We start from the raw sequence: 16,046 nt of genomic DNA on the forward strand, positions 1-16,046 counted from the left end.
ATACCTGAATGGAATGACCATTTTTATGCCTAAATATCACAGCTGCCTATATTTCCACAGCCACTGAAATCCCACACACACTTCAAAAAGTAAAGCAATTGTAAGTAGCATCAGTTTACAGTGGCATTCACAGGCAAAACAGTAAACCTGGAGCCAACAAAAAAAACTATGGTCTTTCGTGTGCAAACTTTAAGGAAACAACTATGAAGGAACAATTTTGAAAATGCTGCCAGACCAGCTGCCAGATTGTTGTTGCCAGAATGTCCCAATAGATTCAGGTTATCTATGCTTTATGGCAGGGTTTTTCAAAGTGTGAGAGAGTGAGCCCCCCCTCAGAGAACAAATTTCAGCGGAGCCCCCCCCCCAAAATAAATAAATAATTATTTTACAAATTTAAACATGTTTTTGAAACATTCTAAACATTTTTGTGCGTTTTTAAACACATTTAATACATTTTAACATCTTAATCCAGTGTTTTAATCCTGCTTCCTTTAAGCATGGATAATACTGACTGAGTGTGCATCGGAGTGAGAAAGATAGGCAGACACACTTGCCCAAATTATTGACTAGTTAAATGTCATTCACACACCCAGTGTTTTTTCGCTAGTGCCTCCAATGTCCTGCAGGAGGAGAATAGTAGCCAGTGGAGAACCAGACCCTCCTAGGGGGGTCCGGGGGTATGCCCCCCCGGGAGATTTTTTTTCACCTTTTTAAAGTGAAATGCATGAATCTGGTGCACTTTGAGAGGACAATTAAGAGGCTAAATATGAGGAATTTTGTGTGAACAAATAATTTGGAGACACTGGGTCTGATGAATTAGAAGCTATTTAAGAAGGACACATGGATTTTCCATAAAAATATTAATTTAAAATAAACAAAATATATGCAGGGTCCTCTGGGTTGGGCTTGGTGCTCTTTTTCTTTAACGAGACCTATTTCTCTGTAATTTACTGAATGCATTTAAATGCAGTGAGGGGAACGAAGCAGAAGAACTTGTGTCCAGCTATGCCGTGATCTTAGTATAAAAAAGAAAAACTAAAAAAATTTTTTTTTTTTTTTTTTTTTAGTTTTTTTTTTTTTTACATATTCATCCGCGCCCCCCCTGCCATAACCCCGCGCCCCACAGTTTGAAAACCGCTGCTTTAGGGGTTAAAGCTGCAGAGATTGGTAAAAAAAACAAAAAAACATCTATATTAATTTAATTTTTAATAAAAAGGTTTATTTCAAGCAGCAGTTTGACAGTTGGTGAAATGTAAAAGGCCAAAGAATGAAATCGATAAATACATCTCTTCACACATACAGGGGTGAGGTTGTTCATGTTGCTCTGTGCGTCTCTCCAATGTCAGATATCTCCGCTAACTCCCCCACCTGTTTGGCAGTCACGCTCAAATCTCCCTCCACTGCCGTCAGGTTAGCCAATGTCTGTCTGAGCTCAGCGATCTCTCTCTCCCTATTGGTCAGATCCTCTGCCAGTCGGCCTATCCTCAGAGTCAGGTCTGACAGCTGGGGTTCAAACGCCCCAAAGTCCCTCTTGATGGAAGCGACCTTTGGCTTAAGGTCACTAGCGAATGTCACCGTTCTTATGAGGCGAGCCCTGCCGCTTTCCAGCTCCGTCAGACGGTCGGAGATGCGTGTGTCTGCCGCGGTGAGTTCAGGGACCTGTCTGCGCAGCGTGGCTATGGCCTGGGCGTTGCGTTCGGAGGCGGCGCGGAGGTCTGAGACTCGGTCCATGCTGTTGACCAGCACGTCTCCGATACGTTTGACCATGCTGCGCTCCGCCTCGGCCGCCTTCTCCTCCAGCTCTCCCACCTGAGTCAGGAGGGACTCCAGCTCAGAGCGCAGCCCGTCCATCCGCCGCACGTCTGTACGCACTGACGCCACCTACAGGGGGACACACAAGAACAGAGAATATCAATAACTTTTGGGCATTTACAAGCTTTATTAGATAGTGCAGAGTTGAAATTGGGAGACAGAGAGGTGACACGCAGTAAAGGTCTACAGGTCAGATTTGAACCGACGACCACTGCAACGAAGGCCGGAGCCAATATGGTAAGCGCTCTATCCACTACGCCACCGGAGCACCCGACGAAAGCACTTGTAACTCAGTTACTGCAGTGTACAACAAAGGATAAGAGTTTCCTTTAAGCCAAATTAATCTACTTAATTTAAAGGTGCACTATGTAACTTTTCAAAGAAGTGAACAATTTCTTAGGCTTATTCTCATAACTGAATAAACAAACTTTCCTCACAGGAAAATTGGATCCCTGGAACACAGTTTGAAGTTAGAAAGCGTCATGAAAAGTTACTGTATCACTGTTGTTGTTTACAGCAGCTGGGCCCACAGTTTGTTTTGCAAAAATGCACTCTGTCTGTCCCCCTCTGAAGTGTGGTAACTTGAGAGGGGGATATGCGACAAGACAAATTTCAATGTGCGTTGTGTAAATTGAATAATAAAGATAACTTAACTTAAAGTAATTGTTAGTTGCGGCCCACATTTTTTGTTCCCTTCACTTGTAATAGGACACAAGCCATACATCAATTTCAATCCCCTCTTTCTAATCAGAAACAGTCAATTAACCAGTCTGCCCTACCTTGTTGACAAAGTCCTTGGTGATGGCCGCAGTGCGTTCTTCTATCTGTCCCACGGCTCCTCTCAGTGCGCTCAGGCTGCTGTGGAGCTGAGCGCGTTTCTCCGTCAGCCCGTCGGCCCACTCCTTCAGCCGGCTCACGTCCAGCTCCAAGGCCTCCATCTGGGGCTGCAGGGCTCCATGCTGACCCCCTAGACCCTCCAGCAACGTCTGCACGCTCTTACACTGAAAATAGGATATAAGGTATTCATGGGTTGATAGACAAGAGCTACTAGTTATTATAAAGGTGCTCCGAGGAACTTTAGGTTTGTCTTAATTTGTGCACCCCCTTTGGACAAAAGCGGTAGTGTTTTTACTACGCCAGCTGTTGTTCGTGGGTGAGACAACAGCTGACAAAGGCATTCAGAAAAACTATATAAAAATAGCATTCTTTGCACTGATCGTCGTTTGCTGTTATATGTAATTTATGATCATCAGAGGAAATATGAGACTGTTTCAGAAATGTTTAAAAGTTCCTCATAGCACCTTTAAATAAATTGCATATTACAAGACAACCAGTTCAGGTTATTTTTACATTTGTGAAAAAACACAGGACAGAAAGTAGTGTTTTAGTAAACAAGAGGATTAAATAAGAGACAAAAACATTTGTACAAATATTTGAAAAAATGTGTTTTTATTAAATAAGTTCAGTGATGAAGTGATCGCGATGCTTTTAAAGGGTGAAACTTATATCAGATGAAAATGTAACACTGATGAAAACCATGAAGATTTATAACACACCAACGAAACTCCTGCAGCCTCATGTGCCAAATAACGAACAAGGCAATGTCATGAAATTGCATGAAATCAGTCAAAAAAACTAAAAGCTAAACTAAACTAAGTCAGTCTACTGTTGAATAAGAGAAAGAACTTGACGATGAATCACCTATAAGAAAAGTTGCAAATGATATAAAACTATCAGTGCGAATGGTCTGGGAGTAACGGGGCATCTTTCATACATGTACTAAAGACTTGTAAATTCAACACAAAAAAAATTATAATCTTGATTGTACTTGTGTTATACAGTGCAGCTGTTTCAGAGCCAAGGCTTTTTTATGCAATTACAATCACAGTTTCCTGACATTAAAGGTGCACTATGTAACTTTCGGTGTGTCAGAGAAGTGACATTTTTTAAGGTGTATTGTCATATCTGAATGAACAAACTTTCCTCACAGGAAAATTAGATCTCTGGAACACTGTTTGAAGTCAGAACGCTACCTTAAATGTTACTGATTCACTGTTATTGTTTACAGCAGCAGTTTTAATTGTGATGATAGAATAATTCAATACTAAAAAAATGTTGAGTGAATCTGTTTTGTAAACTAACCGCAGGCTCTGCGAATGTCAACAAATCCTCCTCCTCTGAAACTGCATAGTGCCCCTTTAAACTCATGTATGCATTTTGGAAAGGATAATACTGAAATTTAAAAGCTTTTTGACATCAAACAGTTTGACACTCGGGTCAATCCTTTTCGAAACATATGACATCATCATTCAGTGAGGTCATCATCAAAACGGCTTTTTCCCTCATTCTCCCACTCCTCCCATTCCTCCTCAATCTCCTCCTCCTCTTCTTTCAATCCTTCTTCTTCCCTAACGTTAGAATCAATTTGGCTTGTTGTGATTGTGGTTTCCTTCAGCACATTGGCCAGTTCGCGCACCGCCTCTTTCACCACGTTCAACTCGTTCTTCATCTTCAGAATGCTGTTCTGAGTGTGCATGGTGTCCAGCTCCTGTCTTATCTCCAGGATCTCGCCGAGCGCCTTCAACATACTGTCCTCTGTGCCGAACACCTGCAGCGTCACCTCTTCCAGCCTCTTCTCCGCCGCGTTCAGATCTCCTCCCAGCTTTAGGATGGACCTCACCGCCTCCTCCACCTTGGGGAGATGTTCCTCACACTCCTTAGCCCGCGGTATGTGCTCCTGAAGCTGGGTACTCAGCTCCACTTCCCTCTTGACGAAGCTGCCCATCGTGGCTTCCAGGTTGTGGATCATCTTGGTGTTCCAGTCCAGCTGGCCCTGCGCTCTCTTGGCATCTTCTTCTTCTGTGGTTTCCATGGCGCGGGCGTTTCTCTTGGTGCTGTCCTCCAGCTCGTCGAGCCGCTCCCCCAGCAAGCGGGCCCTGCGTTCAGCCTCGTTCACGCTCTCGGTGGCCCCGGCGTGGGCCTCCCTGGATTGGGCCTTGAGCGTGGCGAGGTCGTTGGAGACAGACGCCAGGCGCTCCTGCCACGTTTCCGTGACGTTGAGGAAGTGGACGTTGACACTCTGCAGGTCTCGGGAGGCGGAGTTCTCCTCGTCCTGCATCGCCATGACGGCGGCGTGGAGGGCGGTGACGTCGCGCTGGAGTCGGGTCGCCAGGGAGACGGTGGAGAGAGCGTCCTCGAGGTCGGTCTGAGAGGCGGCGAGCTGCAGGCCGCAACACAAAACAGGGAGGGGCTGTTGTTTGCTGTTGGGAGCTCTGTGGTCTGTAGTGGTGTTTGTATATGATAATAGACATAGCAGGAAATAAAGTGCATGCAGAGACATAAGCAGTGTACAGGATAGACTGGAATGTGTTCAAAGAGCGTGGGGAAACTAGAGATGGAAGAAAGACAATTTGTGCTTAGCGATTTTTACAAATTTTTCTTAAATTCCTTTTGACTTGTGACCCCCATTGTCACAGGTTGCATATGTTAAGGAGCTGAGTTTTTGAAACAAACTTGTAATTACACCTTTTAAAAAGTTAAAATTAAAAACAAATACAAATAACAGATAATAAGGATTGTTTTGCTTTCACACAAACTTAAAATCATCCTTTCACTTTAACTACACTGGTAAAAAAGAGACATGTATTTGATTAATACCTCAACAGTTGTTGGGCCATGCAGCCCTAACCTCATTTGTATTAGTGCCTCAGACACCAGTATCTCCAAAAACTGTACAAATTAAAAACCTAAATTGTGTGCATTGAAAGAAAATGTTGTGGGTGTGTGTGATTTGGGTGAACTGACCCTTTAATTAAAGCCCACGTGGTCAAGTTGTCCCACTACAAATCAAACGTACCTTCTCAGAAACCTTCAGGACTTCTTCCTCCATGTCGAACAGACCCGAAGTCTTTCCGTTTAAAAACTTGAACTTTTCTTCAATTTCGGAAAACCTTTCATTCTGCTGCAGCACCACCCTGCGACACACAAAAAAAATATGAGAGAAATTTAAGTAGAGGAAACACTGGAAAAAATCAATTCATACATCGAATACACATACTTTTTTTAGACTCACCAGCTCAGACCTGCGCATACTGCCAGGGACAGTACGCACATTACATTTCTAAAATCCAGTTTATTGGCAGGGTCCAGCGTCTTCGCTTTTGGCGTGTCATCTTTGCAAATTGCAGCCGACTTTTCCGACACTTCTTCGCTTGGTTTCTGTAGCTTTTTCCTCTGCTTCACTTCAGTAGGCATTTTTTAGGCTATATCACACTGGCAAAACGTTTACTGTGAATATCCAACGGGCCTTAACAGTAAGTCAAACTAACAACAAAAAAGGTCAAACCAGCTATTCGTTACGTCGAAAAGTAAAGTAAAAAACGTATTTAATTGATAAGTTCATACTGGATACATTAATGGTGCTAGTAGGCTAACATAAAAAAGTGTGGCTATTAGTGCGTAAGCGTTTCCGATGAAACAGTCCTCTTGCTATTCCTAGGGAAAATGCTGCCTTCAAGTGCTCAGTCTAAGCTAGGGAAAAACCAAAACTAACCTTCTATGCTTATTTTAAAAATATAACAAAGGCTGAAAAATGTAGTCCATAACTTTTAAAGTGATATCTTTACATACAATTGTTTTTGCGAAAATGACATATTCCCAGTATTTACCGTATTGTATTGTCGTTCAACTGAGATCAATTTCTAAAACATGTATTAGTTCCTACGACGCAGGAAGCACCCTGAAGGCCTCACCTAGCCACGTAAGCGGTCGCCAAAATAAGGGATCATCCTCCAAAACAGTAGTGATTATTGTAGCATGTTAAATCTGCTTGTAAAATGCTTCTCAACGGTCACTCTTGGTATAATCACTTAGGCCTACTGTAAACATATATTTTAGAGAGGTAGCATACAATTAAATTAACCATACCACTGGTAACCATATGACTGTTACAAGACATCAAGTTATTTTAAGTTATAAATCATCTATCAGAAAAACAATGTAGCACACTTTTGGTTCTTGCAAACTGAAAGATTATTTTAACACAGTGAGACGCACATTCCTGGCACACAAATGAACATGCTAAACAGGCTTAAGCAGGAGCCATTTATTTGACATGTTTCAAAAAAATCTTACTTACATTTTGAGTTTCAAAATAGGTCAACACTTGATTATCGACAGGTTTCTATAAATGTTAATTCAAGGCCCTATACAGCATTGTATGTAGCAGTACACACACACAGCCTACTGTACAATTCTTTTATTCCATTATTATTTATTGGCTGTGTGCTATTTTGTATTCAGGGTTGATCAGCTATTTGCTACAAGGGGGTCATGCAAACTACACAAGCCTTTGTGCAACATTTAACAAGAATCAACAGCAGAAGACAAACAATCTTACAAAGATCAACAGAATACAATTATTTTTTTTTTAAACATGGACACATCGTCAACTTAGAAGTTAAATTGCAATACAGTACATTCAAGCAAAAGCTGCCACATGCAATTTCTAACAAATTATGTGCAACAAAAAAAAAGAAAAGAAGTAACTATATGACTCCATTATATTGCACAATGAGTGTGTGCGTTAATCAGAGATCTTTGGGCTAAGGCATAGAGTGAGGGAGTAAACACATATTTGGTCATTGAAGGATCTACCACTTTCACTTTGCGCTCTTTTAGTGTTTATCAACTCAAATCAAACTCCTGAGAAGAGTGAACTGTTCAGAAATTGCTCAGTTAAATAACCATTGTTTTAAAAATCCTTAAGTCTGCATGAATAGATATCTGATGAAGTAGCATTTTTTAGCATCATGGCAAACTTTAGCCTAAAAGCTAAAGCGTGCGCCATATAGGTATCCCATACCACTCATCAAGCTTTTTAAATGTCAAATCCAAAAATCACAAAAAAGCACCACCTGTAGCGCTACTTGTGCCAAATCACAACCTCGTTGATATTCAACAGAATTAAAGACCGTGGCAGTATGTTACAAACAACAACAACAACAACAATGAACTTCTAAGGCTTTAAAGGTAATGTTTACATTCATGGTTTCAGGTGGACAAACTGCTGTAGAATGGAGCCTTGAAGCTACAAAGAGGTCCCACTGCAACAGGACGTCCTAGCCTTCAAGACAGCGTGTGTGACACTGCTGCTATAGGCAAAACTCCAACAACAATTTGCTACAAATTCAAACCACAACATCACAAAGGCTCCCCTCTGAATTGAATTAATCTGCAGGCTGAAGTGTTGAACAAATTGTTAATGACAAACGTTTTGAAAGTGTCTAATTCTAAGCAAAATCCACCTGTATATATCCATACCACTAAAGCTCATTGTTCAACGCATTTTATATTATTTGTTAAATCCAGAGCCAGGCTAGCTTTCCAGTCTTAAAGCTAAGCTAACTAGCTGTAGCTTCATATCAATTCAATTAGATGTAAGATGGATATCGCTATTCTCATCGAACTCTCAGCACGAATGTTCTCTTAAACTAACTTTTAACTAACTAACCTAAAGAAAAAACCAAACTATTAGCAAGAAAAAGAAAGCCGAATTAATTTTATATTGACGATTACATGCACAAAGGGCTCTTTATATCGGGTTTTGGTCCTGTCTGTGGAAGAGCAACCGTGCAGTAAGTGCACTTTGAGGACATTTAAAGGACACTTTCAGACCTGTGGGAGGACAGTGCAATATGACACTAACGATAAATGAGTAAACCAATTAAAAGCTGCTTAACATTTTTTTTTCTTTCTGACCTCATCAAATAAATCAAATCCCTCCTTCAAAACACCACACACCTTCTCAGACTGCTACATACAGCATTTCTAAATATTTAAACCCAAATATCTCAAAAGCAAAAAAAACTACGCAATAAACTGCAAAGTAAATAATCTTCACAACTGAATTATACACATGGATCTTCCTTCAAGATGCCTGCAATGGGAACATGACTCCACTGAAAACACTGTGTTCTTCCACCATCTTGATTCTAACAGCTGTTTTATATACATTATCTAATAAAAAACTAGATATAGATGTATACATGGTTATATTTGGATGCTGCAACAGCACCGATTAATCGTTTCCCTTGTTTCAACGTCCCTAATGAGTGCGCACCCCTCACTGGGGAAACTGGGGGGACTAGAATCCAAAGAGGAGACGCACCATAAACTCAAGTACTGTAGTGGTCCTGGAGAGAAGAAAAAGAAAAGAAAAAGAATTAGGATTTTAAGTTGTCAGAGAAGATTTTTTATGTCATTTTTGATTCAAAGTGTTGAGTCTTCTGTTTACAAATCAATACCAACAAATCTTACTATGCAAAATACAGCCAGAGAGAGGAGGACTGTGCAAATAGTCACACAACCACATATTCTCGCGGGCAGAAGTGATCAGTGAGAGGGATTATTTTTGTGCGACTCCCTAATTTATTTTAAAGACCGACCTGTATCGAGCTAACTACGCCACTGGCCATGACGGAGAGCCTTCCTGCCACCGAGCGAACTCCCAGTTTCAGCTGCGACATGTCGGGCGCGTTGGGCAGCACGTTGGTCAGACGGTACGAACTCGCTGTGAACACAAGACATACAAGACATCGTTGAGAACACTATTTCTATAAACATTTTTATATTGTCTTTCAAGCCCAGTCTCAAGAGGTTGCTACTTATAAACCTGCATGAATTTGATTTTGAATTCAGCTAAAATAATAAAAGTCTTTAAGCAGGTTGTTGAAGTGTAACATCAATTTGTGTTAATTTTTTTTAAACACAAATTGAAATTTTAGGTCGCAACATACAGGGAATTGTTTTCTCAAAAGGCAGTGGTGCAGTGGTGTCTTACCTGCTTGTTTCTTTGGATCATCGAACATGTCTTCTGAACTTATGGCCGTGCTCCCTGAAAATCTTTCCAGTCGTGTTTTGGCCTCGTACTAAAGAACAGAAACGCAGACATAGTCAAACAGACTGATCAATGATTAGTTATGTGTAACAAGAACTGTTGTACCTAAAAAAAAAACATTAATTGCTACATTTGACCATCTACGAAGTATGCAAATCAGCTCTTATCATGCCCAACATATTATTATTACAGTATACAGAACATGTGTTAAAGGTGCTACGAGGATTTTTTTTATATTTTTGAAAGAGTCGAATTTTTCCTCTGATGATCATTAATTACATGAATGCTATTTTTTTTATATAGTTTTTCTCAATGCCTCATGGGTACGCTCACCCAGGAACAACAGCTGGCGTGGTAAAAACACTACCGTTTTTGTCCAAAGGGGGTGCAAGAATGAACACAAACTGAAAGTTCCTCGGAGCACCTTTAAGGAAAAGGGAGGATGCATGTTGTCATTGTGTACCTCACTGTCGTCCTGTTTTCCAAAGTACATGTCAGAAGAGATGGCTTTCACGTCACCTCCATACTTTTTCTGAGCTTCTCCAGAGTCCACCACCGGTTCTGGTTTTCTTCTGGACGTGGGCCTGATAACAAACATTGATTACGAATGAGAACAAATATGATACAATTACTAAAATCCATACCAATAATAACCAAGAGCCGTATATTCTGGACACATACATAAGGGAGTCGAAACATTTAGTTTGCATTGAACCCTTTGTACAAACGCTTTGATGAGATGAACTCTTTTCATGAGTAAAAACTTAAAAAAAGGTTCTATGAGGAACTTTTAAATATTTCTGAAACAGTAAAATGTTTCCTCTGATGATCATGAATGACGTGTAACAGCAAACAAGACCATCAGTAGAAAGAATTCTTTTTTGATATAGTTTTTCTAAATGCCTTTTTCATGGGTACGCTCACCCAGGAACTGCAGCTGGTGTAGTAAAAACACTACCGCTTTTGTCCAAAGGGGGTGCAAGAATGAACACAAACTGAAAGTTCCTCGGAGCACCTTCAATTAAACTTCACATTGCAAAAAACACAGCATCCTGCTACCTGTCATTGATTGAGGAGATACTGGAGGTAATGTAGAAGTCGGGTTCTGGCTTCTTGCTGTCCTTCATCCAGCCCCCTCCATTGCCTCCTTCGCCTTTGTCGTCCCAATGGGAGAAGAAATTATCGGAGCTTTCTGTTTTTTCCTCAAAACGAGACAAGACCCTTAACAAGGAAGAAGTTCAAAAATAATGTCAGAGAAACTAGAACTAACCGTATGGCACCTCCTCCACGAAGCATAGAATTATGTACAGTGTGGTAGGCAAGGCTTCAAAAGAAAGTAAAGCTCCTTTGAAGCTACAATATGGTACAAGGTTACTGCAACTTGCCTATATTTACAATAAGGTTGCAGAAATGTTCAACCTTTGACCTCCAACATTTAATCAATTCTCAGGACGGACCCCTGTGTGGAGTTTGAATAAAATCCCTCAAAGCGATATCGCGTTCACAAGAATTTTCGTACGTACTAAAGAAAAGGCAGATTGGAATCATTCATGATTAAAAAAGGCTTTGTGGCCATCACCATATTCAGATACAGTGTTTCCAAAGGAAGCAACAAAATAAAAACTAAATTAAAACACTTATGAATAAAAATTTGATTAATTGCAAAATGTTCTTTATTTCTTTATTCACCTAGAGTTGAAGGAGCCTTCATCCTCATCATCATTGTCCTCAGTGAAGCGTCGTGAAGGTTTCTTGGTCTTGGCCCCGAGCGGACTCTCCTGCGTGATCATGTGCATGTCCGATGTGACAGAGTGAGACACGCCACTGTGGACAACAGCAGGAAACACACACTCTGTTAAAGGTGCAGTGTGCAATATCTGAATATTTAGTGGCATCTAGTGGTGGAAGTTCTAGAATGCAACGCTCCCTGGGTAACCCCCCCACGAATAATAACAAATGCTACAGTGGCCTTTAAGGACAAGAAGCTAGTTACTAAAGATGGCATCATCCACCACTGCCTCAAACGTGTAAGGCCGCTTAGTTTTTCCATTCTGTGCTACTGTTCTAAGGAAATAAATTTAAAAAAAACTTTTATTTTCAAGCAATTATACACTAATTAAAACACTTATGAATATTATATTCCAGTTCTACCAAGTCTTTTCTGAAAGGGGCAATACATTCTACACACTGCAACTTTAAAAACAGCAAGAGACTGACAAGTGCTGACAGGATTATAAGTATTTGTTTTCTCATCTACACCACCGTACCTCCTCATGCCCATGCCCATGCCCAGTCGCTCCGCTTGCTCTTTCTTCTTTCCCTCCAATCCCTTAAACTTCTGCTCCTCCTTTTTCCTCTCCTGCTCAAAGTCTATACAGGCCAGACGCAGGGACGGAACGCTGAGGACGGGAGAAGGCAGGACAGTTCAATAAAATTCCAAAAACAAGACAAAACAGAAACACAAGAAAAATGGTAGAAATAATAACACATACATGGATTCCTCAGATTTAGTATTCTTCTTGGCAGCACCAGTGCCCTCCACTTTCTCTTGGAGCTTGTCTGCGGCTTGAGCCTTCTTCTCCTGGTCAGAGAAGTTCTTGTTGCTAACCTTAGCGCCCAGGCCTCCCTTCTTATTCGCCAACTAGAAACAAGACACAGTTTAATATAAATAAAAAAACAGCAAGATGTAAACGTCTTGAAATGGTAAATGGACTCCCACTTATAAAGCGCTTTTCCCTGGTTTCTCACTGAGAAAAAGCGCTTTACATTGTTTTGTACACATTCACACACACATTCATACACCGATAGCAGCAGCTACCATGCAGGGTGCAAGTTAACTATCGGGAGCAATTAGGGTTCAGTGTCTTGCCCAGGGACACTTCAAAATATAGTGAGGGAGATTGGGGATCACACCACCGACCCTGCAACCCAGTGGATGACCGCCCTACCTGCTTCCCCACAGCTGCACTAGAGACATATAATTGTGTGATGATGCGTTTTTTGAATGAGTACGTACTGTTTTCTTGGCACCAGCTGGCTTCTTCTTAAGGAGAGATATATGCTCTGGAAATATCGAAGGAAAGTTCAGTTACATATCCTGCAGTTTAGCAATAACTCAGATACAACAGCAGTGTTTTTTTAAATGAGAAAATATTTGTGAATCAAACATAGAAATCGAACCTGGATTTGCTTTTGGAGAAACACTCAGCATATCCACGCTAGGCCCGTCCTCTGGATTACCTGAGAAGAGTTAAAGTATGTCTGATGAGCCTCATAAGTGGTATTAAGATCTATATTTTTTTAAACATTGATTCTATATTGTTGAGGACAAATAACCGAATACCATTATTGTCTTCCTCTTTTTCTGTGGTTGATGGCGTCTCTGGTATGGGGGCGCTGAGACTCCCTTTGGCCATATTCACGCAGTCAGGATCAGCCTGGAACAACATTTACACAAACATGGTGAAATGACTGTATACTCACTGTAGGTGTCAAACGACAAAAAGTGGATATGTGGAGAAACATCTAAGCGGATACACAGACACTCGCTTACGTGTGAAAGAATACTGAAGAAATCGACATGCTTTTCGTCAGGTGCCGTCGGGGAGAGAGGAGCCTGACTGCCAAGCCACAACTGCAAAGAAGAAAGGACAGAACAACTGATACAGTGAGCTATCTATATTTCATGTAAATGTGTGATAAGCAGTCAAATGTTTGAATGGAAGAATGTAACCTTAATGAATTATATGAAAAGGTAACAGTCCAACATAGTATGTGAACTTCCCATCTATGTTTAAAGGTGCACTGTGTAGTTTGAGAGGAGGTGGACTTGTTTACATTTGTAGAGCCTGCAGTTAGTTTACAAAGCATATTGTCTCTTCATGCAATTCTTAGTATTGAATAATTCTATCATCGTAAATAAAATAAAAACATTTTTAGGAACATGAACCAAACGTACGACTAGAATATGTTTGTAAACCAAAGTGTGGGCCCTCATGCTGTAAACAACAGTGAATCAGTAACTTTTCGGGAAGCTTTCTAACTTCATACACCCAAAGTTACATAGTGCACCTTTAAATTAGTTTTGCTTTTGAGGTCAGTTTGGCCAAAGGTTATGGGTAAAATAGGATTGTTCTTGAAAAATCCCCTCCCATTCTTTAAGTAATATCACTGGATCAACATGCAAGTGCAGGGTGCTTTAAAAAACAGCAAAAAAAAAACACATCTGGCGTTAGTACCTCAGTGCCATGGCTTCTGGTGGCTTGTGTGGCCAAAGTCTTGATCTTCTCCCTGTACAGCTGAGCAGCGCGGCTGTTGTACTTGGCGTTGGCCGCGCTGGACGTGGTGGAGCCATGTTGATTGAAAAATGCAATCTGAGCAGATACAGGAAGATTTGGTTAAGTTACAGGTATGTCTAGCACACAACGCGCCGGGATTTCATATGGGTGTGTGTGTGTGTGTGTGTGTGTGTGTGTGTGTGTGCACTGACCGCGCTGGCATTGCCTCCCACTTGCATACATCTCAGCTGAAACCACGACCAATTAGAATCCAGTTCAGTGGACCTGCAAGACAAAATAAATGTCAGGATAAGACACAAACCTTGGACTTCTCAGTGGTTCGACAGGGACAAACTCACATGAGTCTGTTGATAGAAACTTGTGCAATCCAGTGCAATGTTCACAAGTAAAAATAACCGCAAGTAAATTCAACAATACATTAATTACTAAAATATATATATATATAGACACAGATAAATACCTACACTTTGGCAGATGTGTAGGTAATTAAGGGGCACATATATATCATGATAGTTCCTAAGGATTCAAACTGGTATGTTGTCTCTAGTTGTATGGGATGGGACTTCCCTTTTCTAATAAAAGAATACGTCTTCAAAGTGCAGAGAAATTAATCCATGCCTTTTGTGTTTTCATGACTGAATGTAATGTGATACACGCTCGCCTCAGCCAAAGAACTGTAACTTGTATGCAGATACAGTTTCAAAATGCTTCAGCCCATTTTCTAAACAAAAAAACAAACACATTGGACTCTTTCAATACAGTCTTACAGAGTTAAGGTGTTTCTGACTTACTGTCTGTCACTAATAGTAACTTTAAATGTCTTCTCTGACCTCATCATAAAACAAAGACAGAACTGGCGTTTCCAGGCTTTTCCACTAAACTTTGGAATGACTTACCTCTCTTATTAAATGATTGAGTTACATTGAATTGTTCTGTGTAGATGTTTTTACACTTGGAATGGTTAACTATATCCTATCTTTATAAGTACTTCCCTATTAATTGTTTTATTGTGAAGCGGACAGTGTGTATTTCATTTTATTTTGTGCTATATTAATAAGTCCCGACGTACCTGATAAAGGACAGGTGCACCCCGAGTGACCTGTGTGTCCCAGAGCAATCTATACACAGGAACACACCGTAGCTGATGCTGGCCCAACTGGGGTTTTTCGATGAGCAGTCGAAGCAAACCTGTGAGAGAAGAGAAGAGATGCATACATTATAAGCTTGACCTCAATACAAACAGGCCTTTTAACGAGGGTGATGTTTTCATTATATTTAACTTCTCATTCAGGATCATAAGCTCATAAATCAATAAAAATAGGAGGTGGATTGAAGCAAACATGATAAAGGATGTGTGGTTTGTGCGATTAAAAAAACATGGAAGGGTCTGAAGTGCACGTTGCCTGTGACACGAGCTGCTCGTGTGACTCAAACAGCTGTTGGAAGATGTGGCGTTGAATTTGTTGCAATGAAATGAACTATGTCCTTCAGTTACTATCATTCAGGATGTAGGCACCCGTGTAATACAAAATGAGAGGCTCAAAACAAACAAACATTAAGCCTAAAACAAACAGACGTGACTCCGACATGGAAAAACATGTCAAAATGTCGCGAGCTCGCCTCTCAAACCCCTCGGCTTTTACAGTTCACACGTTTTCTGACATTTTATTCTTCCGTAAAGGTCACCCGGTCACAACTGGTTTACTCATTTCGACTAGATTAACGTGACTCATATTGGCTTATTGTTAAATTAAGCTGGGAAGTTGAAGCTAGCCTTGGCGTCTGCTGTCAAAGTGCGACGTGTCAGATATATTTTAGTTCGGCTAACTTCCTTGTTCAAAGAGCCGTTTAAAAAATTCTCACCTTATTCGTCGGCACGGAGCGAAGGCGCTTGAAAATAGCTGTAATGTCCTGTTTGCTGGGCTCCGACATTGTCCAGTCTATTGGTTATACCTTGCGCGTAAAGAAGTAGCATGAAATAAAACCAAGCCCTGTGTATTTCCTCAATAATAATAACCGAATACGACACGTCAGTTGAG

At 40.8% G+C, this 16,046-nt stretch overlaps 2 protein-coding genes across 3 annotated transcripts; both read right to left on the minus strand.

Annotated features, from left to right (window-relative positions):
- Positions 1–171: 171 nt before the first annotated feature.
- ikbip (IKBKB interacting protein) lies at positions 172–6,296 on the minus strand. 2 transcript variants are annotated; one of them, XR_013845445.1, is made up of 5 exons: positions 5,885–6,296; positions 5,669–5,786; positions 2,592–2,813; positions 1,136–1,881; positions 172–283 (listed from the first exon to the last, which is right to left on the minus strand). XR_013845445.1 is itself a non-coding variant. In XM_080050791.1 (3 exons), the coding sequence occupies exons 1-3, from the start codon at positions 6,064–6,066 to the stop codon at positions 4,118–4,120; spliced, it is 1,215 nt and encodes a 404-aa protein (XP_079906917.1). In that variant the 5' UTR covers positions 6,067–6,296; the 3' UTR covers positions 3,293–4,117. The 2 variants fall into 2 exon arrangements, 1 of the variants encoding a protein (XP_079906917.1); XM_080050791.1 differs by lacking the exons at positions 172–283; positions 1,136–1,881; positions 2,592–2,813 and adding an exon at positions 3,293–5,032.
- Positions 6,297–6,910: 614 nt separating this feature from the next.
- arfgap3 (ADP-ribosylation factor GTPase activating protein 3) lies at positions 6,911–16,009 on the minus strand. Its single transcript, XM_080051359.1, has 16 exons — positions 15,871–16,009; positions 15,077–15,195; positions 14,199–14,271; positions 13,948–14,082; positions 13,263–13,343; positions 13,053–13,146; positions 12,890–12,949; positions 12,726–12,772; positions 12,202–12,350; positions 11,977–12,108; positions 11,399–11,533; positions 10,769–10,930; positions 10,173–10,293; positions 9,653–9,740; positions 9,258–9,382; positions 6,911–9,005 (listed from the first exon to the last, which is right to left on the minus strand). Exons 1-16 carry the CDS (start codon positions 15,937–15,939, stop codon positions 8,988–8,990), a joined length of 1,608 nt encoding a protein of 535 aa, XP_079907485.1. The 5' UTR covers positions 15,940–16,009; the 3' UTR covers positions 6,911–8,987.
- Positions 16,010–16,046: the final 37 nt, after the last annotated feature.

This window comes from Ammodytes marinus (genome assembly GCF_949987685.1).
Source record: "Ammodytes marinus genome assembly, chromosome: 22".
NCBI lineage: Eukaryota > Metazoa > Chordata > Actinopteri > Uranoscopiformes > Ammodytidae > Ammodytes > Ammodytes marinus.

Coding starts and splice junctions, on each gene's coding strand:
- ikbip (XM_080050791.1), bottom strand. CDS start 6,066: ATGCCTACTGAAGTGAAGCAGAGGAAAAAGCTACAGAAACCAAGCGAA. Junction 5,787..5,884: donor GTATGCGCAGGTCTGAGCTG/GTGAGTCTAAAA, acceptor TGTGTGTCGCAG/GGTGGTGCTGCAGCAGAATG. Junction 5,033..5,668: donor TCCTGAAGGTTTCTGAGAAG/GTACGTTTGATT, acceptor TGCGGCCTGCAG/CTCGCCGCCTCTCAGACCGA.
- arfgap3 (XM_080051359.1), bottom strand. CDS start 15,939: ATGTCGGAGCCCAGCAAACAGGACATTACAGCTATTTTCAAGCGCCTT. Junction 13,147..13,262: donor TCTTCAGTATTCTTTCACAC/GTAAGCGAGTGT, acceptor ATGTTGTTCCAG/GCTGATCCTGACTGCGTGAA. Junction 12,950..13,052: donor AAAAGAGGAAGACAATAATG/GTATTCGGTTAT, acceptor AACTCTTCTCAG/GTAATCCAGAGGACGGGCCT.